The sequence below is a fragment of the Muntiacus reevesi genome, chromosome 2 (assembly GCF_963930625.1).
Source record: "Muntiacus reevesi chromosome 2, mMunRee1.1, whole genome shotgun sequence".
Classification (NCBI taxonomy): Eukaryota; Metazoa; Chordata; class Mammalia; order Artiodactyla; family Cervidae; genus Muntiacus; species Muntiacus reevesi.
Window position 1 is genome coordinate 265,182,722 of NC_089250.1, and position 21,226 is coordinate 265,203,947.

The 21,226-nt window shown below is 54.3% G+C and overlaps 2 protein-coding genes across 4 annotated transcripts; both read left to right on the forward strand.

Moving 5' to 3' along the window:
* Positions 1–692: 692 nt before the first annotated feature.
* On the forward strand, positions 693–4,997 carry PPM1N (protein phosphatase, Mg2+/Mn2+ dependent 1N (putative)). The gene is made up of 5 exons (XM_065919377.1): positions 693–1,607; positions 2,641–2,758; positions 2,835–2,940; positions 3,021–3,081; positions 4,598–4,997. The coding sequence occupies exons 1-5, from the start codon at positions 693–695 to the stop codon at positions 4,652–4,654; spliced, it is 1,257 nt and encodes a 418-aa protein (XP_065775449.1). The 3' UTR covers positions 4,655–4,997.
* A 3,124-nt stretch (positions 4,998–8,121) lies between these two features.
* Positions 8,122–21,161, forward strand: VASP (vasodilator stimulated phosphoprotein). 3 transcript variants are annotated; one of them, XM_065926324.1, is made up of 13 exons: positions 8,122–8,477; positions 15,597–15,768; positions 15,855–16,020; positions 17,071–17,164; positions 17,648–17,697; positions 17,817–18,058; positions 18,192–18,292; positions 18,819–18,870; positions 19,035–19,068; positions 19,287–19,332; positions 19,486–19,576; positions 20,118–20,175; positions 20,307–21,161. In XM_065926324.1, the coding sequence occupies exons 1-13, from the start codon at positions 8,473–8,475 to the stop codon at positions 20,342–20,344; spliced, it is 1,149 nt and encodes a 382-aa protein (XP_065782396.1). In that variant the 5' UTR covers positions 8,122–8,472; the 3' UTR covers positions 20,345–21,161. The 3 variants fall into 3 exon arrangements, with proteins under 3 accessions (XP_065782396.1, XP_065782395.1, XP_065782394.1); XM_065926323.1 differs by having other exon boundaries at positions 18,195–18,292; positions 19,032–19,068; XM_065926322.1 differs by having other exon boundaries at positions 8,123–8,477; positions 19,032–19,068.
* The last annotated feature ends 65 nt before the right edge of the window (positions 21,162–21,226 follow it).

Here is a 21,226-nt window from a genome sequence, read left to right on the forward strand (position 1 = left end):
CTGAGGAGCTAGAGGCGTGGCCTAGGGGGAATAAGGCAGAACAAACAAGGGAGTTGGTCTGGCTCAGAAGGTGAGCGCAATCTGGAGTGAGGGGGCCGGGCCTGTAGCTAAGAGGCGGAGCTAGAGTCCAGTCGGATAGCAAATATTTGGAGCCACTGTATGTATGAATGGATGGGCGGGACCTGGAAGAGAAGCAACTGAAACCCGGGGACTAGACAGAGAACGAGAGGTCGAAATAAAAAGTTAAGGATCGAAAGCTTTTGAAACCCAGGATGGGACCACTGATATGGGAGAAGATTGGACAGAGCAGGGCTGGGTATCCGAAGCCGAGTGTTGTGTTGAGAATACAGATTCTAGAAATCGTTTCCCAATAACACTGTTTACTTCTGTGACACGGTTTCCTCTCCGGTAAGCCGGAGATGATGATGTAAAATTATGTGTAGCTATGGTCAGTGCTAGATTGGCACTATTGTCATTTTTCTCTGATCCAAACCCAAAGCCTCGCTTTGAAGATGCGGAAGAGGGAAGCCCTAAGAGTTCAACGCTTTCTAGTGACTTGAGTGCAAGTCAAGGGCATAGGAAGGAGATTTAGGTGGTTTAAGATGTCACAAGGCAGGGGATTAGTGAGCGGGTGGGGCGGGGATGGTTAGCAGGTGCAGAGGGTGGAGACTTCCTGATCCCCAGGCCGAAGGATGGCGGCCCTTGCCCGCCTGCTGGAACGTCTCCTTTGGCCAGTCCGCAAGGAAGAGGAGGTGGAGGAAGAAGAGGAGGGATGCAGGTCTCCCAACCGGCCTCAGTCCCTCCTAGACGCGCCGCGTTGCGCCCAGCGGCCGCACGGGGGTGCGGCGGCAGCGTGCGGTCTGCGCTTCGGGGCTAGCGCAGTGCAGGGCTGGCGCGCACACATGGAGGACGCTCACTGCGCTTGGCTTGCGCTACCCGGGCTGCCCCCGGGTTGGGCCTTCTTCGCAGTCCTCGACGGCCACGGCGGGGCAAGAGCCGCCCTCTTCGGCGCGCGCCACCTGAAGGGTCAAGTGCTCGAGGCGCTGGGCCCGGCGCCCAGCGAGCCCCAGGGCGTGTGCGAAGCACTGCGCCGCGCCTTTCTGAGCGCAGACGCGCGCCTGCGTGCCCTCTGGCCTCGCGGCGAGCCGGGTGGCTCCACCGCTGTGGCGTTACTGGTTTCCCCGCGCTTTCTGTACCTGGCGCACTGCGGTGACTCCCGCGCGGTGCTGAGTCGCGCCGGTGCCGTGGCCTTCAGCACCGAGGACCATCGGCCCCTCCGTCCCCGAGAACGTGAACGCATCCATGACGCGGGCGGCACCATCAGCCGTCGGCGCCTCGAGGGCTCTTTGGCAGTGTCCAGAGCACTGGGAGACTTTGCCTACAAAGAGGCTCCGGGAAGGCCCCCAGAACAGCAACTCGTTTCCGCGGAGCCTGAGGTGACCGCCCTGGCACGCCAAGCGGAGGACGAGTTCATGCTCTTGGCTTCTGATGGCGTGTGGGATGCGATGTCTGGGTCTGCCCTAGCCAGACTGGTGGCATCGCGCCTCTGTTTGGGCTTGGCCCCAGAGCTTCTCTGCGCGCAGCTGTTGGACACGTGTCTTTGCAAGGTCCTGGGGGCGGGGTTTGAGATCTTTGAAGGAAGAACCTCAGGACTTAGGGAAGAGGAGCTCTGATGGAGAGGCTAAAGTAAAACTAGAGGATAAGTGGGGCTACATTAGGGGGCGGGCCTGCAGGAACGGGTCAGGGTCAAAAGATGCAGAGGGCGGAGACTGAGGGAAGACTGGAGACAAGATGCTATGGGCAGATACACAGGAAGGATTTAAGAGAAAGGGCGTGGTCTTTTGAAATGGGACAGCTCTTAGGGCTTCCCAGGTGGTTCAGTGGTAAAGAATCCACCTGCAATGTAGGAGATGGAGGAGACGCAGGTTCGATTCCTGGGTTGGGAAGATCCACTGAAGTAGGAAATGCCAACCCACTCCAGTATTCTTGCCGGGAAAATTCCACGGACGGAGGAGCCTGGTGGGTCACGGTCCATGGGGTGGCAAAGAATCAGATACGACTGAAGTGACTGAACACAAACGCTTAGGCCTAGAGGTAGGTACTGAGGTGTGATTAGTGGCAGAAGGAAGAGCAGCTAAACAGCATAGTGTGAGGAGCTTTGGAAAAGAGAAGTTGTCGTTGCTGTTGCTCAATTATGTCCAACTCTTTGCGACCCCATGAACGGCAGCACACCAGGCTTCCCTGTCCATCACTATCTCCTGGAGTTTGCTCAAACTCATGTCCACTGAGTCGGTGATGCCATCCAACCATCTCATCTTCTGTCGCCCCCTTCTCCTCCTGCCCTCAATCTTTCCCAGCATCAGGGTCTTTTCCAATGAGTCAGCTCTTTGCATCAGGTGGCCAAAGTGGTTCTCCTTGACAGGGTGGGGCCAGGACAGGAGAGGGCGTGACCTAAGCAACTGGTCTTTGTGAGAGGCATGCTTTAGAGTGGCAGAAAGGTGGTACTTTCGAGAAATGCGCACAACCAGATTGGGAAGGGGGCACTAGAACAAGGGGAAAGTTGGGAAACTGCTGCCCAAGGCATAGAGCCCTGGCCCTCATGCGTGTTCCACCAGGCTCTCTTTTCTCCACCTTCTCCAGGGCAGCCTGGACAACATGACATGCCTCCTGGTCTGCTTTCCGGGGGCTCCCAGACCTTGTGAGGAGGCCATCAGGAAGGAGGTACTGCTCGATGCAGCCCTGGGACGCAGAGTTGCAGGTGAGCAGTGTTGGGAGTCCAGCGGAAAGTGTTGTCTGCCAGCCAAGCAACCCCACAATTCTTGTCTCTTTCTCAGAGCTGTGTGCCTCTGCCTCAGAGCCCCCCAGCTTGAACACAGTTTTCAGGACTCTGGCCTCTGAGGACATCCCGGATTTACCTCCTGGGGGAGGGCTCTACTGCAAGTGAGTTGGGGGGGGTAGGTTGGAATAGGAGCGTTGCTGGCAGGAGGATGCCCTCCTGAAGGCCTTTCTTTGCTCTCTAGGGCCACAGTCATCGCTGAAGCTTATTCTCAGTTCTGCCAGGCCTCAAGACAGCACTGGGTGGTAAGGACCCTGTATTTTTGAACGTTTCTCATAGGAGCATGTAATTCAGGCCCCCATCCCACTCCTTTAAGTGATGGAGAAATTGCAGCCAGGGTGGATTTGCCCAATATATTAATAAATTCTCACACCTGGTCCTGAAGAATTGTGATAGGTGTGTGGGGGGGGGTTGGAAGCAGAAGCAGAGAAAAGATTGTGCTTCTTCTCCATGAAATATGCCTCTGACTTTGCTTCATCATTGGGAAAGACCCTGATGTTGGGAAAGATTGAGGGCAGGAGGAGAAGCGGGTAACAGAAGATGAGATGGTTAGATGGCATCACCGACTCAATGGACATGAGTTTGAGCAAACTCCAGGAGATAGTGAAGGACGTGGAAGTCTTGCCTGCTGCAGCCCATGGGGCCACAAAGAATCGGACATTACTTAGCGACTGAACAACAACATTGCTCCATGAAGTGCCATCATCCCAAGCACCATCCCCTCCATCCAGGAATAAGGCCGAAAAATTCACGGAATGTTGATGACCAACTTGACTGCACTGCAGAGACCACCAGGACATCTCTGAGGGTGGTCTAGGTCTTAGAGGAGAGAGATTGTGGATTGGGCCCAGATACCCTATTTGGGGGGCTTCCCTAGTGGTTCAGACAGTAAAGAATCTGCCTGCAATGCAGGAGACTTGGGTTCAATCCCTGGGTCAGAAGATCCCCTGGAGAAGGGAATGGCTAACCACTCTAGTACTCTTGCCTGGAAAATTCCATAGACAGAGGAGCCTGGTGGACAACAGTCCATGGGATCACAAAGCTTATTTGAAGATGTCCAAAGAGGTGGTGGGTGAAGCCATATAAGCTAAGGTATGGGGTGGAAGTCTGGGAGGAAATGTGAGAATGGAAACTGGAAGGCCTTTGCAGGGCAGAGAAGAGAGCTGGGTTATTTATTACTCTTCGGCGGAGGGTATGGATAATTTCTTAGCAGCAGAAAGGAGAACTTTGTAAGGATTCTTTTGATTTGTGACAGAAACCTCATTTAAACTGCGAAGACAAAGCCGAGAATTTACTGATCCGTGTAATTGAAGAGTTCAGGGACTTAAGGCATGACTGCATCCAGTTGTCAAATGATGTCATGCGGTTAGTTTTATTTTCTCTGAGTTGGCTTCATTTCCTGAAGGGTCTCCACATGAGGTGGCAGAGAGTTGCTGCTCCAGGCTCACATCCCAGGAACCTAACATCCCCAGTGGGGAGAGCATGCGTTTCCCAGTACGGGCAGCCGCGGTTCCAGAGCTGCTTCTCATTGGCCACACTGGGTCACGTGCCCGACGTGTCTCTGATTGGCCAGGCTGGCAAGCCCATCCCTTAGTGCCTGGCCTTGGAGTCCCCTCGCCCTAAAACAGAGGGGTTGAAGAGATGAGAAATGTTGGTTCCCCGAAGGAGAAAATAGAAGTGGAGCATTGTGAATACCAGGGAGTAAATACTGAGAGCAAGAAGGGGTTCCTATTCACCGTCTTCCACATTTTGTTTTTACAGAAGGGGCAGAAAGGGGCTGAGGAACCCACTGCCCAGCTGGGACCTCAGCGGAATTAAAGAAGAGAACTCCCCTTCCCCAGTTATGCAGACCAGCGGAAGGAAGAGAAGCTGATGGAGGAACCCCAGAATGTTTATTTCCCTTTCTCCTACTTCCCTCTCATAGACGTCTTATGAGAGAGGGGAAATTCCACCCACTAGCTAGACCGAAAAAAAAAAAAATCCAAACCCCAAAACCAAATGTCTAATAATTAGAGCTGACTGGACCCTGAAAAACACCCAGTTCAATAACCTTCTCTTCGCTTCCTATTTTTCATCTATTTGGCAGGGAGGTTGGGGAAAGTTTTTATGATTAAATTTTAATTACATAATTCAAAATATATTTTTCTTGTGGGAAAAAAAACCCATAGGCATTATTTGCTCTGTCATTTGGCAAATATGTATGGGGCACCTGCTGTGGGCAAAAGGCCCTGCTCATGGCCATCAACTTGGCAGACCCACTCAAGTTCCTCCCCCTGGAACCTCCTGGTGTGGGGGGTGAGCGGAGTGGGGGAACAGCAAACAAGGGAACCCATAACAAGGTCATCTCAGACACTGACAAGGGTCTTAGAAAAAAAAAAAAGGAGATGGGGGATGTGATTAAGAAAACATCTAAGGGAACTATGTTGGTTTTTTACATTGCTATCTATGGGTATTAAGTTCACTTGGTTTTAAATTCACAGGGCACAAAATGGTATACAATGACAAGTTCCCACCCATAATCACTCTATTTTCCACCTGGGGATGGTCGCTTTACACAGGGGGGTTTATGAAGACCTCTGAGGAGGGGACAGCTGAATAGAAACCTAACAGAGAACTAGTCAGCCATGCACAAACCCCTTGGGGCAGAAGGAACAGCTAGTGTGAAAGCCTAGAGGAAAGATTGAACTTCACATTTTCTTTCTTTCTTTTTTAAACTTTTGCTCGCACTGGGTCTTCATTGCTGCCCATGGGCATCCTCTAGTTGACAGCAGTGAGGGAGGGGTTCTGTTACTTCAGGCGCTTGGGATCTAGGGCACACGGACTTTAGTAGTTGAGGCATATGGGCTCTGCAGTTGAGCTCAGAGGTTCTAGAGCACTGGGCTCAGCAGTTGTGGTGCATGGGCTTAGTTGCCCTGAGGGCATGTGGAAATCTTCCCCGACCATGTCTCCAGCACTGGCAGTTGGATTCTTAATCACTGGACCATCAGGGAAGTCCCAAACTTGGCATTTTAGAGATGAGGCTTGAGATTATGATCATCAGACTCTCCATGGTGCCATTCACTGTCCTATTGGTAATCCCTGCAATGAGTTTGGAGGGGGTGTTTCGAGACCTTTTATTAGGCAAGTACACACACATATATGGTACCTTAAAATGTTTTCTTGATTTTTACTCATACCCTATGTATCATTTGGTAATTTGTTTCCTTTTACTCAATAATGTGTTGGAGACTTCTTTCGTGCCACTTGCACACACCTTTCTTTTCAGCTGCCTCTCAGCACTTCAGACAAGAGAAATGGAATGGTTTCAACACCCATCATCCTCTTGATGGATATTTAGGTTGTTTCCAGTTTTTTACCCTTACATTGCTGCTGCCATAAAGATTCTTGATCAGACTCCTGGGTACACATGCAAGAGTTTTTCTAGTGCTGGGGTCTTGCCACCTGTTTTGTACAGCACTTGAGCTTAGAATGAGTTTTACATTTTTAAAGGGTTGTAAAAAAATACATAAAAGAGGACCTATGTCTAATATACCTAAAATATTTTCTATTTGGATTTATTTATTTGGCTGCTCTGGGTCTTACTTGCAGCACGTGCAATCTAGTTCCCTGACCAGGAATGGAACCCGGGGCCCCCTACTTGTGGTCTTAGCCACTGGACCACCGGGGGAAGTCCCTATTTGGATCTTTACCAAAACATTTGCTGACTATAGTGCAAGTGGCACACAAGAAGCACCACTTTCCCATTTCACAGATGGGAAAGCTGAGACCCAGAGAGGAAAAAGGACTTGCCCATGGTCACAAAGAACTGGGGTTCTCAAATCTGTCCCCAAACGACTCACAGCCTGAGGAGACACGCAGAGAAACAATTATAACCTACAGTGGTTCAGGGTTTAAGTCTTTCCACTGTGGGGTAGGGGAGAAGGAAATGGCAGCCCACTCCAGTATTCTTGCCTAGAGAATTCGGTGGACAGAGGAGCCTGATGGGCTGCCGTCTATGGGGTCGCACAGAGTCGGACACGACTGAAGTGACTTAGCAACAGCAGCAGCAGCAGGGGGGTGGGTAACGAAGGGGAGAGGATTACTCAGTTCTTTAGAGAAGAATTAATATCAGAGACTGGCCTCGAATAATGAGGTAAAGGAGATCCGGGTATCACCCGGGCAGCAGTCTCCTTCTGAAAAAAGGTAGGAAGCTTGGTTCCCTCACCAAGTCAGCTAGGCCCTGAGAATTGTTTTACTCTCATTAACCACTGGAGTCCTGGTGGCTCAATCAAAGAGGGCTCTAGCCCAGATTTATTCCCTGCCTCTAGACCTCAGCTTATCCATTTCTAAACTTTGAGCTGATTTCCCAGACTCCTGCCCCCAAGGCCAGGTGGCGCTCTACGGGAGGGGCGTGGTCATATTGCTGGCGTCACGTGGGGGTGGAGTCTGCGGGTCCCGTGGCGGAAGCCCGGGAGGGTGTAGGGACTCAGCCTGAACCTGGCGCGTGGGGGAGGGGGCTCGCAGGAATCGGCAAAGGGAGGGTCCCCCAACTCCGTGCCCTCGGATTGCTGCATGATCCCACCATCCTCCGCACGCGAACCTGAGTCACGGCGGGGCATGCGTGGGTAGGGGGCCGGGAGCCTTATTCACACAGGGATCGGGAGTCCCATTCCCACCCAGGTCCACCGCTGCACCACCCCCCCACCCCGCCCCCCACACACACCCTGCGGTTGTGAGTCAGCGGCCGGCCGCGCCCCCTCGGCCCACTTCCTCCTCACCTTCCCTGGGCGGGCGGGGGTGGGGGGCAACGAGAGAGGTGGGCCCCCTCCCCACCCATCCCCCTCCTCGGCAAGGGAGGTGGATCACCCCTTAGTGACCCCTCATAAATTGGGGGAGGAGGGAGACCTTGGCGGGGGGGCGTCCCGAAGGTAGGATTTAAGGGAGAAAATCGGAGAAAATCTATGCTTGACCCGAGGGCCCTCCTCGCCCCCCAGATTGAGTAGAATGTAAAGAAATGAAAAAAAGTCGATGATGAGGGTGAGAAGAAATTGTGCCCCCACTGATATTTATTCCCCTAAGAATTTCCATCGTGGGAGAGAACTCAGGATCAAGGAAGCATCCCTTCCCCTCTATCAAGCTTCCCCTCTAATTTGGGGGTGACCCCCCAGAGTGCATCGCTGTGCAAAAACGTTGGGGAAGAGGCAAATAGCGGAAGTCGAAGGTTCCGCGTTGCCCTTTTAAGCGCCCTCCACCAACACCACCCCCAACCCCACCGCCTTAAGGTGTCCGCGGCCCCTTTAAGGCGCAGGGCATTGTGGGTGCGGGGAGTGGAATTTTGGAACGAAATGTAGCAAAGAGAAGTACAGTAGTAAGAGTAACATTGTAGCTGCCGCCGGCCGAGGGGGCGCGCCGGGGAGGGGACGCCGCACCCTCCTCCTGCCGCACGGAACCCCCGAGCAGAACCCCAGAGGGAAGAGGCGCCCGAGGACCCGCCCCGGCCCTGTCCACGTTCCTCCCCAGGAAGCCGGACTCTATGGGGCGGGACCCTGGGGGAGACTGAGCAGAACCTAGAACCAGCGCTGAACCTCTGAACCCCGAGCCAGGGGCGCCCCGGGAGCACCTAGCCCGTGGGCGCTCCGCCCGCCCGCCGAGCAGCCATGAGGTGAGCCTCCAACTGCCTCCAGACCGTTCCCCGGCCGGCGCGGGCTCCTGCCGCCCTGCCTTTGTCCCCTCCTCCCCCCAGCTTGGTCCCGCTTGGAATTTGGGGACTGGGCACTGGGAGCCTCGGATTTGAGGCCGAGCCCCCTTGGACGAGCTCCAAACACTGACCACTTCTCCCTTGACTCTCAAGGCTCTGGGTGGTGCCGTGAGATTCTCCTGGGAGCCCTTAGGTTTGGGGGCGCTCCGAGGACTCCCGAAATTTTTAAGACTTTTCAGAGAACCTCCAAGTTGGCAAATAATCCCCGCAGAGAGGCTAGGGGTTAGGCGGGACTCAGAGTGCCCCCAAATCTCAACGTGACCCAGAGAGGGATTATTGGGGGCCGGTTTGGGAGTCCCCTGGGACCTGGAAGAGAGATTGAAACGTAGAGCTTGGTTTTGTATTGGGGTCCCCCATACATGGCGCTGGAAATTCTTCCCACGAGGGACTTTGATCATTAACTTCGGGGGTACTTAACCCCTAAATTTGGGCGGTTCATCCCCCTGTGAAGGAGGTTGAAGTGGACGGATCCAGGGACCCAGACGCAGCCTGGAGGGTCTGGTTGGGACTCCAGTTCCTCGCCGCTCCCCACCTACAATGTGCTTAAAACAGGCTGTGCCTAGGAGGGAGCGAGCGCTCTGTGCTGAGGGCGCCTCCCCGGCCCCGGCCCCGGCCCGAAGGGCGGCCCCTCTCCCCCACCTGCGCGGCCCTGGAGAGGGAGGGGGCGCAGCAGCTGGGGGAAGGGGGGCCTTTGTCTAACTGACTCACCTGTCGAGACAGCTGGTGTGTGTGGTGGGGGCGGGCTGAGAGCGCCGTGGGCCGGCTGCTTTCCCCACCACGGCGCCTCCCCTTCTCTCAACACCGCCCCCCCTTCCCTAGCCGTCCCGAGTAGTGCCGTTGGAGGAGGGGGCGTTGGAAAGCCTCAAGGTCATAGCCCTCTCCCCCTGGGACTCAGGCTTCCCAGAGAGTTCCAGCTATCTTCCCAGGAATTTAATCCTGGCTGGGGGGCCCAAGGGACCCAGGGATTTTGTTTTTCCCGGAGCCTCCCTCAAAACTCCTGGGCTCACCTGAGGGCGGGGCCGGTGCGGACTGGGGGACCCGACTGGCCCTCCCCCTCACTCCCCCATCCTCCCCGGCCCCCCATAATCTCTCCCTTGAGGCCTGAGCCTGACAATACTATCTCCCTTCCTCTACTCTCTCAGAAACTTCCTGCTCCAAAGCCCCCAGCTTGAGGGGGAGGCCCCTGGGGGGCCGCTGGGGATTAACCCCCTGGGGCCCACATCCTCTCTCATCCGCCACATTCCCTGCCCTTTGACATCTGGGTGGCATTCCTTTTTGTGGTCATTAGAGAATCCCCCCCCCCCCCCTTACACATTTGTTCCTTCTGCGGAAAAGGGATTGTTGGAAAATTTGGAGTGATGGGGGCACCCACAGACACCCACAAGACTTCCTGCCTACCCTTTCCTTCCCCCATTATAGCAACACCTCTAAAAGGTCTGCCCGGCAGAGAGGGCAGTTTTGGAGAGTCAGGCCCTCTTCCTTCACCTTCTTCCCGGGGAACTCTCCTCTCCCACTGCCCCCAGCCCCGCCCCTTGCGCGCCCCCCTCCCCCGCCGCTCGCGTTTCCGGTCCCAGGCACCGTGGAAGGCGGATGGCGGATGTCCGAGTTAGTGCTGCCTCACTCACTGAGACCGTAAAAGGGCAGGAGCAATGTCTGGGCCAGCCTCCCGCCCCCGCCTCCCCCAGTCCCAGAGGCCCTGGCCCTCCCACAAGGCCCCCTGCTACTGCGAGCCATGACCAAACCTCCTATATCTCCTGGGGGGTGGGCAGAAGTTAGCTGATGCCTGTCCCACCAGAGGGTTACTCCCATCTCCTGAAGGGTCTTCTGCTGATGGCCACACTGGCCTTCTTGGGCTGTGCCCCTTCTCCCAGGACAGCTGGGATTCAAAAAGACCCACGGCCCTGTCTAGGGGCTGCTGGGGAAACTGAGGGAGGCTCAAAGAGAGAAAGGCCTGGCCCAAGATCCCTCAGAAATTTCTAAGTAGTGTTGAGGGATGGGAGGGCACTGGGATCCTCTGATTTCTGACTGGTTAGGCTGGAGACGGTCTTGGGGACAGTTGGAAGAGAGGCTGTTAAGATGGAAAATTACAGTTGTTTTTTTTTTTCTCAGTTTGACAAATATTTGTTGAGTGTCTGCTGTGTCCGGGACTCTGTGCTGGAATTCTGGGAAGGGGGGCAGAGGTCTGAGACTCTTATGGCAGAGGAGACTCTAGAAGAATTTGGTTCATTTATTATTGTTTTTCATAATGAGAGATCATTTGATCAAGCAACTCCTTTGTGCCAGGCATTGTACCAGGTGTCTGATTCAAATTAATCCTCACGGCAATTCTAAGAGATTGGTACTATTATGATCATCCCCCCTTTCCCAGATGGGAAAATTGAGGCACAGGGGAATTAAGCAGATTACCTATTAAAGTCAGTTTGGAAGTAGCCAAGTCTGAATATGAACCCAGGCCTCTTTCCAGACTATTATACTCTTAAAGAAAAGCAAAATCAAACCTTTAGTGGCCTTAGAAAAAAACAAGCAACCTGCTTTTACTGTACAAACACTGAAGATAACGTTGATAAGCAAGAAGGAACCCAGTTACCTTCCTGTTCACTTATGGGGAACTGAGGCCTGTCAGGAAGGAGGGACTAGAATGAACCCATACAAGCCCCACAAACAAATAAACCTGTGTTTCTATGCAGGATTGCTTCAAAGATTCGTAGTTTGGAAAGGCTGTGTATGCCTGGGTCTTTGTGGAGTGGATTGCAATTTAAGGGGCTATCAGATGAAGGGGTAGAAGGAAGGGCAAACCTCTCAACAGGAAAGTTTCAGTAAACCAAAGTGACTGTGCTTGATTGCCTCCCGTGATGAGAAGCTCTCTCCTTCCTGTATTGCTTCTCGGCTCCCTTATATGTTGTGTGTGTGCTTAGTCACTCGAGTCTGACTCTTTGTGACCCTTTGGACTGTAGCCCGCCAGGCTCCTCTGTCCATGAGATTCTCCAGGCAAGAATATTGGAGTGGGTTGCCATTTCCTTCTCCAGGGGATCTTCCCAATCCAGGGATCAAACCCACACTTCCTGTGACTCCTGCATTGCAGGCAGATTCTTTACTCTCTGAGCCATCTGGAAACTCTCCCTTTTGGTCCTGTGTAAAATTCCAGGTCCTGCGCTTAAGGCCTTTCTTATCTCTTTCAATCCTTACCAAACCCCAGTGAGTTATGGTTTCCAGGGCTGGAAAGTGAGGCTCAGAAAGGTGAAGCCATGCAGCAAGGGGGTGACTTCAGTCCTCCTTTACTGACCACATACTGGAGATTTCCAGAATGGGAGGGCTTGTGGGAGAGTTCTGGGCTGACTGAGGATTCAGGCTGTCTCATGTCAAATTGAGGCTGTAAGACCCCAGTGTCGAGTTGAAAGTTAGTTGCTCAAGTTGTGTCTGACTCTTTGCAACCCCATGGAGCCCGCCAGGCTCCTCTCTCCTGGGATTTCCCAGGCAGGGATACTGGAGTGGGCAGCCATGCCCTTCTCCAGGGGATCTTCCCAACCCAGGGATCAAACCTGTGTCTCCTGCATTGCAGGCAGATTCTTTACCGTCTGAGCCACCAGGGAAGCCCCCAGAGACCACTGGAATTAAGCAGACCTCATTTGCATTTCACTCCTGGCTTCCTGGCTGTGAGATTTTTCCGATGTAGCTTTTTGTCTGGTTTGTAGGTGTTTTTTGGTTTTTTTTTTGTACTTAAGTAATGAATTAATTTTTATAGGTAATACCAGCCCATGGTAAAACAAAGCAAAAAAAAAAAAGACATAACCAAGCAACTCAAGTGGGTAAACAGTGCAAACTGTCCATTTCCTGCCTCCCTCGTCAGACCCCCGGTGTCCTAGTGCCTCAGAGGCGAGCAAGGGAGGCTAGTCCCCTGAGAAGCAACCTCTGCTTTTCACCACTCTGGGTACAGAGGTATTTATATCTTCCCCACCTTTTTTTTTAAAAAACCTCTCACACCACTTTATACCTTGCCTTAAAAAAAAAAAATCAGCTTAGCTGTTTCCTCATCTTTAAATGAGGTTAAGAACATTGGGGGTGGGGAAGATCAGGACTTGGGTTCAAATATGAGCCCCTCTGCTTGTTTGCTGTGTGACCTGGGATGACTGTCTTCATCCCTCTGTGGCCACAGTTCCTTGTCTGGGAAAATGGGTGTGCAGTGAGGTCACTGCCAGGTTCACTGTGGCAGCTGGAGCTCAGTACCTGCAAAGGCGTCTGGGACACAGACTAACCAATACATGTCAGCTGCTGTTAAAAAAAAAATTTCCTTTTTTTATAGATGGCTAATTTAACAACTCCTGGATACCTGCTCGGTTCTAGGCACGAGTCTAGGTTCTGAGAACACAGTAGTGAACAGAAAGGACAAAAATCCCTGCCCTTGTGGTCCTGACATTTTGGTGCGGGAGACAGATAGGGCCCTGTCAGGCAGGAATTGGGTGTTATGAAACATGGTTCAGGCAGTGAGAGCGTTTCCTGGTAGGGTAGTCAGGGAGGGCTTCTCGGAAGAGGTGATGGCTAAGCAGAGACCCGAAGGAGGTGAAAATCCAGGTTGAGGGAGAACAGAGAGCACAGCCCGGAGGTGGGAATGTGTCTGGCATGTTGAAGTGGGGGCTAGAATGGCTGGTGGGGCCAGTCAAGGGGAGATCAGAGGTCATACAGATCATGAAGGCCCCAGAGAGAACCTGGCCAGCATAAAAATTCTGCTAGGAGCCGCCAGGGGAGCTTCCACGAAGAGGAGAGACACAATTTGACTTGTGTTTTAACAGGATCCTTTTGCTGGAATGGGGACACCGTGGCTTGGAGAGGGACAAGACCAGTCCGGGGTCACTCAGCAAATAGCCAGTGCTCAGGCTAGTCCAGAGACTGAGCAGGCAGGGGCTCTTGGAGAGAGCAAAGTGCAGCCGGGGTGGGGTAGCAACAAAGGCCCTGGGCACCTGGCCAGAGTCTGCTCTGGGTGTGGGTGGCAGGTGTGGGCGAGGCCTTAACCCTGCCCTGCCAGGGGCAGTGGAAGCCAGAAACAGCCCCTGAGGCTGCGCTCGTCTAGAACCAGCACGTGGTGTGTGGGTAGGGCCCACACAGTCCGCGGTGGTGAAGACAGTGGACTGGGGAGCCAGGGGGCCTGGGTTCAGATCCTCACTCTGCTAGCTACTCGCTGTGTGACCATGGGTGAGTCATGCGACCTCTCTGTGCCACTGTTTGCAGCCCTTGCAGAATGAGAATGAGATAGCCCGCCTAGAAGAGCTGCAGTGAGAATGAAATGAGAGACTCCGGAGAAAGGGCTGGGTTGAAGTGCCTGATGAGAAGGAGGCCCCCAGCTTATGTAAACTTGGGGGCTTACCTCCCTGGCCTGAGAACTCGGATCTGGGCCCGAGGGGGCTCTCCCTGCCTTGTCGTTTATAGAGTCCCTGTCACGCTCCAGCCCCCAGCCCTGGTAGAGACAGAGCCTTTGTGGGGTATAATTTCTCTCCCCGGAAACCTCTGACCACCAACTTCCTCTTTTCAGGAAAAAGTCCGGTGGGGGTGGGGCCGGGCAGGGACTAGTGCTTCCCCCTGGTTTGTGGGTGACCTTGGCCAAGTCACTTCCCGTCTGGAAGCCTGAGTTTCCCCACTGAGAGAGGAGGACATTGAACCTTCCCAGAAGGACTGGTGGGGGTGGAGGAGGGCCCCTTGGTGCCTGTTCAGAGCGCCCGGGGAAGGGATGCTGACAGTTACTCAGCACTCATGCCAGGCCCCACGCCAAGCACTCCACATGCCCAGACTCATTTACTTCACCCACTGCCCTGGGAGGTGGGGTCTGTCATTTCCCCAGTTTGCGGGCAAAGAAGATGACTTCTGTGGGAAGGTTGCTCGCCTGAGTCACATGGAGTAGGTGGCCCAGCGGGGATTTGAACCTACGTCTGGGATATCAGATCCTGAACCCTGAGCCAGTTTACTGAGACCCCCACCCCCACCCCAGGGCTAAGTCAGATGTCACCTCCTCCAGGAAGTCTTCTCTGATCCACAGGCAGGGGCAGGCCCTCCTTCTGAGCAACTCCAGGCCTGGTCTTGGATTATCACCATGTGCGGACAGGACAGTCCCTTGCGATGCTCTCCTGCCCTGGAGGGTGGGGCCAGGGCTGTCTGGGTCACTGCCTGACACAGAGCAGGGAGTGTCTGCTGATGGCCGTTGGCGCCAGGGGGTGGGGGAGGGCGGGTGGCGCCGGATGGATGGGGTGGGCAGCAGGAAGGGGAAGAGCTGGGATCTCGGCATCGGTCCCCAACTTGCTGCAAGCCTCACCCTTCACCTCCCTGAGCCTCAGCTTCCTCCTCCACAGTGGAGAGTACGGGCGGGAAGGTCCAAGCTTCCCGACAGAGACAGGGAAACTGAAGCTCCAAGGGCATCGGGCAGGGGCTTGTTCCCAGTCCCAGGACACCTGCTCTGTCCCTTTCGTCCGCTTCTCCCGGGCCCCCCTCTTCCAGCTCTCATACCACATCTCTGCCTGTCTGTCCATCTCGGTCCTTCTCTGTCGGCCTCTTTCTCTGCTCTCTGCCTTTGCATCTCTTCTCCCCGTTACTCCTTTCAGTCCGTCTCCCCTGTACCAATCTGACCCCCTTTCTTACCTCTCTCTCCCCATCATCAGTCTGTATGTTTTTGTCTCTTCCAGCCGGTCTGACTCTTCCTCTTCCTGTCTCTTGCTCCCCATTTGACTGTCTGTCTCTTTCCTTGTCTGTCTCACATCCCCCAGCTTGTCTCTTTGTCTGTCTCTCCCAGTCTGTCTTTCGCCGTCCCACCTGTCTTTTTCTCCTCCGGTCTCCCTGTCTGGGTCTCTCTGAGGGCCCGTCCTCAGCCCTCTCTCTCGGCCTGTCTTCCTCTTCCTCTCCGTGGGTCCCTCTTCCTGGCACACTGTCTTTGTGTCTCCGAATCTCCCAGGGGGACGAAAAGGTGACCAGCCCTGGGGGAGGATGCCAGGCTCCCCACAGCTAACTGGCCTCTCTCCCTTTCCCCCGCCCACCTCTCTGCAGCGAGACCGTTGTGTGCACCAGCCGGGCCACGGTGATGCTCTACGATGACAGCAACAAGCGCTGGCTGCCCGCCGGCACGGGCCCGCAGGCCTTCAGCCGCGTCCAGATCTATCACAACCCCACCGCCAACTCCTTCCGGGTGGTCGGCCGCAAGATGCTGCCGGACCAGCAGGTGAGGCTCCGCCCCTCCTCGCCCCCTCTGCCTGTGGTACCTCACCATCCCTCACCCACTTCTCCCCCCTCTCCGACTCCCGCCAGGTGGTCATCAACTGTGCCATCGTCCGGGGTGTCAAGTATAACCAGGCCACCCCCAACTTCCACCAGTGGCGCGACGCCCGGCAGGTCTGGGGCCTCAACTTTGGCAGCAAGGAAGATGCCACACAGTTTGCCAACGGCATGGCCAGCGCCCTAGAGGCCTTGGAAGGTTAGAGACAGCCAGTCCTTTGAGCCTTTCCTTGGGGCCTGGGGCCGCCCCTTTACCACTCGGCCTCAGCTTACTCATCTGAAAACAGGGCTCATTCACTGCTGCTATGGAGAGTTACTGGGCTGGCCAAAAAGCTCATTCAGGTTTTTCCGATGTTACGGAGAAACCCAAATGGATGTTTTTGGCCAACCCAGTCTTGTGGGCTCCTCTTTGCCCTGAGTGCACCCACATGTAAAATGCATGGTTCCTAAGAGCCCATTTTGCTCCATGAATTTTTACACTTGCACACTTCTGTGTGACCGCCTCCCAGATCAAGATAGAAATATTCCAGGCCTCCGGGAGGTTTCTTGTGCCCTTTCTCCAGGTAACCATTAGGCGGACTGACGTCATTGTCAGTCACATTGTCAGCCACAATGTTGAGAAAAAACTTCCAGTTGGTATTTCTTAAACTGGAATGTGCCCGCGAGTCATCTAGGAAAAAATGCAGATTCTGAATCAGGTAGGTGGGCCAAGGCCGGAGCCTCTGTGCTTCCAACAAGCTCCCTGATGGATGCCAAAGTTTACCAGTCCATAAAGAGCGCTTTGAGGAGCAAAGGTTTTAGGTGATGGCTGTGCATCTAGGTTTGCCAGTCGTCAAATGGTGGAGGCGTTTGCTTCCAGGAGCAACTTCAGTGGCAGTCTGAAGCACAGGAAACACACGGGGGCCAGAGGCCTGGGGATGGGTGAGGAGGGGGCTGTCAGCCTCTTCTGAGCTCTCAGGTAGGGGGTCTGAGCAGCTGTGACTGTGAGTCAAGAGCCTGGATTCTGGAATCTGCCTGAGTTCAAGTCTTGTCCCTGCAGATTCCCGTCTGCAGGTCTTAGGGCGGGCGACCCCCTTCTCTGGGGCTTCGCTGTCCTGCCTGTGATCTGGGTATCCTTCCACTGCCTGTCAGCTTAGTCAGGGGAAGCGGGTGCCGACCCTCCTCACAGGGTGCCCGGGGGCCCCTGGGGAGCGTGCCAAGGGTGGGGCTGGCTTCCGTGTGACTCACTAGCCTTTACTCTCACTTCCAGGAGGTGGGCCCCCGCCCCCACCACCACCTGCAGCGCCTCCCACCTGGTCTGCCCAGAATGGCCCCTCCCCAGAGGAGATGGAGCAGCAGAAAAGGTGGGGCCGGTCCCTGGGTGGGGAACCTTCCTCCGGCCAGAGTTCTAAGTGGTTCCAGAACCCCTGACGCCTAGAGTTCACACCTCTCCAACTTTCGATATTCAGAATGTTCCAACTCCCAGGGGACTAGAAATCCACATCTTTAAGAACCACCCTTCCCCACTTGGAGTCTGAAAAACTGATGCCCAGAGTTACAGAACCTTCTGACCCTTCAAATCCCAGTCCCATGGACTCCCAGAGTCCAGAACTGGGTGTTTAAAGGATCTTGGGCATTTTGTGATTCTTTTAGATAGCTCACATCCTGGTCTCGCCCTGTCCCTGCCCTTACCACCCCACCCCCCAGCCCTCTCCTGGGCCCGTGGGGGTAGAGGACATGAGTGGAGCTTAGGAACCAGCCCTGCCAGGACACCTCTGAGGGGCAGTCCGGGAGGTTGCTGGCTATCTGTGGGCCCCGAGTGATAGCCACTCACCCTCCCTCCCCAGGCAGCAGCAGTCAGAACTCATGGAGCGAGAGCGCAGAGCCTCCAACGCAGGTGATTGCCCAATTGGCCTCGGGGGTCAGGGGACCACCCCAGAGGAGGGGGTGGGCCAGCCGGACAATAAAGAATGAAGCTTCTCACTTAGCACCCCTCCTGTTTTGTGTTTCTTACAGGAGGCCCGCCTGCTCCCCCAGCTGGGGGACCACCACCGCCCCCGGGACCTCCCCCTCCTCCGGGTCCACCCCCACCCCCTGGTCTCTCCTCCTCAGGGGTCTCGGCCGCCCCACAGGGAGCAGGGGGAGGCCCACCCCCGGCACCCCCTCTCCCCACAGCACAAGGGCCCAGTGGTGGAGGGACTGGGGCCCCCAGCCTGGCCTCAGCCATTGCAGGCGCCAAACTCAGGAAAGTTAGCAAGGTGAGGGGCAGGTGCAGTGGGTATGGGGTGACGGGTCTGGTATAATAATGGAAAGAGGCCAGAGTTGACTGGGAGCCTCACAGGAGGGCTGGGAGGCCTGCCCGTAAGCCCCCCTTCTCTGTAATTTCTTCAGCAGGAGGAGGCTTCAGCGGGGCCCGTGGCCCCCAAAGCTGAGAGCAGTCGAAGCACGGGCGGGGGCCTCATGGAAGAGATGAACGCCATGCTGGCCCGGAGGTGAGCCTGAGCCCAGAGCTCTCAATGGTCGCGGAAAGCTCTCAAAACAAACCCCTCAGCCCAGCAGTTATCACTGCTGGGATTCCAGTTCAGTAGGACCAGGTGTGAGGAGGGCTCCGATTCCTGGTTAGTTTGTTTCTTTGGGTGAAAGTTCATCCTTTGATAGCTAGGTTTGAGATATAATGATGGGGACTGCATTCTCCTGAGATGGCTGAGGTTTGCAACCCCCTAGGTAGCCTCTGGAATGTTCTGGAACCCAGAATTCTAGGACCTTAGGTGACCCCACCTCAGAAGCTGGGGACTCTGCCCTGAGAATTTTGTGATTCCCAAATGCAGGAATCCTAAACCCCCCACCCCAATTCGCGAACAGTTCCCTCTTTAACTTCTAAAATTAAAATGTGCTTAGCCTTGACGAATTCCAGAAGTCTGCACCCTAGGACCCACTTTTCCAGAACTCTGGGGAAGGGAACTGTTGAGTAGCTGAGAGAGGACTGGAGCCATCTGTTTTTGCCTTTCTCTCTCACAGAAGGAAAGCCACGCAAGTTGGGGAGAAACCCACCAAGGATGAATCTGCCAATGTGAGTTAGGGACCCTTCCTGCCTCATACACCTTAGGATGTACCATTAGAGTAGGAATATTGGGGTGGGGGCTGTGATAGGGATTGGCTGTATTTTAAGGTGGAGGAAGAAAAGGAGCAGAGTGGCCATGTCTGGTTCGTGACAGTTTTATTTCCCACCAGCAGGAGGAGTCAGACGCCAGAGTCCCAACCCACAGTGGTGAGTGAGAGCCCCAGTCTAGTCACAGGAACTACGAGTCCCAGGATGCTGTCTTCTCATATATAACACACCTTCATGGGAGAGTCTGTACAGATAATTCTGTGGATTGTAGTCTCCTGAAATGGTTCTTTGAATGGGGGCAGGTGAGGCTCGGGAAGAAAGGCTGAGGCAGGGCATTCCTTGTTTCTGACCTTTTTGACTTACTGTCTGTCCCCCAGAATCTGTGCGGAGACCCTGGGAGAAGAACAGCACAACCTTGCCAAGGTGGGCCATCAGTGCTGGGGCCCCACCCCCAGAAAGAGGCGGACTTGCCAAATCTGTAGGGAGGAACACAGTGTGACCCCTGGAATGGGAGGCAGGGGAGGCAGACCCTCTCTCTAACCTCGTTTCTGCCCCACACCACGCCACCTCTCCCAGGATGAAGTCGTCTTCTTCAGCAACCACTTCCGAGGCCCACCCCTCTACGCCTAGCTCCAGTGACGAGTCAGACCTGGAGAGGGTGAAGCAGGTAGGGGAGAGGACTGGGGGTGAAGCTCAGGGGATAGAAAAGAGATCTGGGTCGAGACTTCGCCACTGACCTGCTATGTGATTCTAGAAAAGGCCTTGGAACCCTCAGCTTCCCAGTCTGAGAACTGGAGAAATTGGGTCGTGTCAGGGATGACAGACCCCATAACTGCCTTGTCCAATGCCCATGACAGACCTTACTAATCTATCACTGCACTCATTCCTGATGAGGATCCAGAATCCTTTTCAGCACACTGGCTGCAGACATTTATCACCACCAGGCGTTGGCAGGAGACTGGAATGTCTTATTTGCCAGCCCTGGTACTGGATGTTCTCCAGTACTTTTCTCTCTGGCTCAGAGGATCCAGAATTCTCCCCTAGAAATCTCAGTCACTTTGTGGCCTGGCCAGTGATGTCATGGTATGTGTGGGATACGGGTCTTGACCCTCCTTCCTCTGGCCCCTCAGTCATTCATAAGAAATGGGGGATTCACTTCTGTAAGTCCAGGTACTCTTCCTTATTGGTTGTACCCCCATTATTTTCAGGAGCTTCTGGAAGAGGTGAGGAAGGAATTGCAGAAAGTGAAAGAGGAAATAATTGAAGGTGAGGTGTTTCTTTTTCTTTTTAAACATTTATTTATTTTGGAGGCATGATGTCCCTTGACAAGCCCTTGTTTTGGAAGGGAGAAGGGGAAGAGGCTCTGCCCCTGACCTCTGCCCACTGTTTCCTTCTAGCCTTTGTCCAGGAGCTGAGGAAGCGGGGTGCCCCCTGACCACAGGGCCCCAGAAAATCCAGTTTCTCCTTTCCGCACACCCCCTCCGCCTGTCACCCTGCTTTCCCTGCCTCGACTTGACTTGGAATTGGCTGAAGACTACACAGGAATGCATCTTCCCCACTCCCTATGTCACTTGGAAAATTCCAAGGGGGTGTGGCTTCCCCAGCACCACGCCCACACCCATATTGGCTGCTGATTGGATGGGGAAGCCCCCACCCTTTGTTCCCTTTGGTCCTTCCCCTCTGCCATCCCCTTGGGGCTGGTTCCTCTGCTGGGGATGTACCAAGTAACCCCACAGTAAGGGGGAGGGAAGGAGGGAATTTCACATTCCCTTGTAGATTCACTTTAACGCTTAATGCCTTTGAAGTTTTGTTTTTTTTTAAGAAAAAAAAAAAGTATATATATATATATTTAGGTTTGTGGGGGGGAGGAAATTTTTTTTCTCTTTGGTTTTGATAAAACGGGGTGTGGGAGTTTTTAAATGCTGTGCCCCTGACTTGTCCCATTTGGGACAGCTGTGTAAGGAGGGTTGTCCCACCAGGCTGGGGGTGCCTCCCCCTACCCCAGGGACCTCCCCCCCTTCCCTCTGGCTCCTTCCCCCTTTTCTATGAGGAATTAAGATGCTGTAACTTTTTGGAACCTCAGTTTTTTGGTTTTTTTATTTGGGTAGGTTTTGGGGTCCAGGCCATTTTTACCCCCTGGGGAGAAACAAGATAAGGGGGAAAGGAATAGGAGAGGAAACCTCTCCTCTTACTTTCACCTTTAGCTTCTTGGAAATGGGCCCCTGCGGAATAAATCTGCCAGTTTTTATAAATGCTAAGATTTCTGGAGTCATTTGAATGGCTGCTCTCATGAGGATGGTTGTTTCCCTCCCTCCCC

What these genes read in the sequence shown, in the direction of transcription:
- PPM1N (XM_065919377.1), top strand. Translation starts at nt 693, where the DNA reads ATGGCGGCCCTTGCCCGCCTGCTGGAACGTCTCCTTTGGCCAGTCCGC. An exon ending in CCTGGGACGCAGAGTTGCAG is followed by an intron (nt 2,759 to 2,834) that starts GTGAGCAGTGTT and finishes TCTCTTTCTCAG; the next exon opens with AGCTGTGTGCCTCTGCCTCA. An exon ending in GGGGGAGGGCTCTACTGCAA is followed by an intron (nt 2,941 to 3,020) that starts GTGAGTTGGGGG and finishes TTTGCTCTCTAG; the next exon opens with GGCCACAGTCATCGCTGAAG.
- VASP (XM_065926322.1), top strand. An exon ending in CCAAGGATGAATCTGCCAAT is followed by an intron (nt 18,871 to 19,031) that starts GTGAGTTAGGGA and finishes ATTTCCCACCAG; the next exon opens with CAGGAGGAGTCAGACGCCAG. An exon ending in CAGAGTCCCAACCCACAGTG is followed by an intron (nt 19,069 to 19,286) that starts GTGAGTGAGAGC and finishes TCTGTCCCCCAG; the next exon opens with AATCTGTGCGGAGACCCTGG.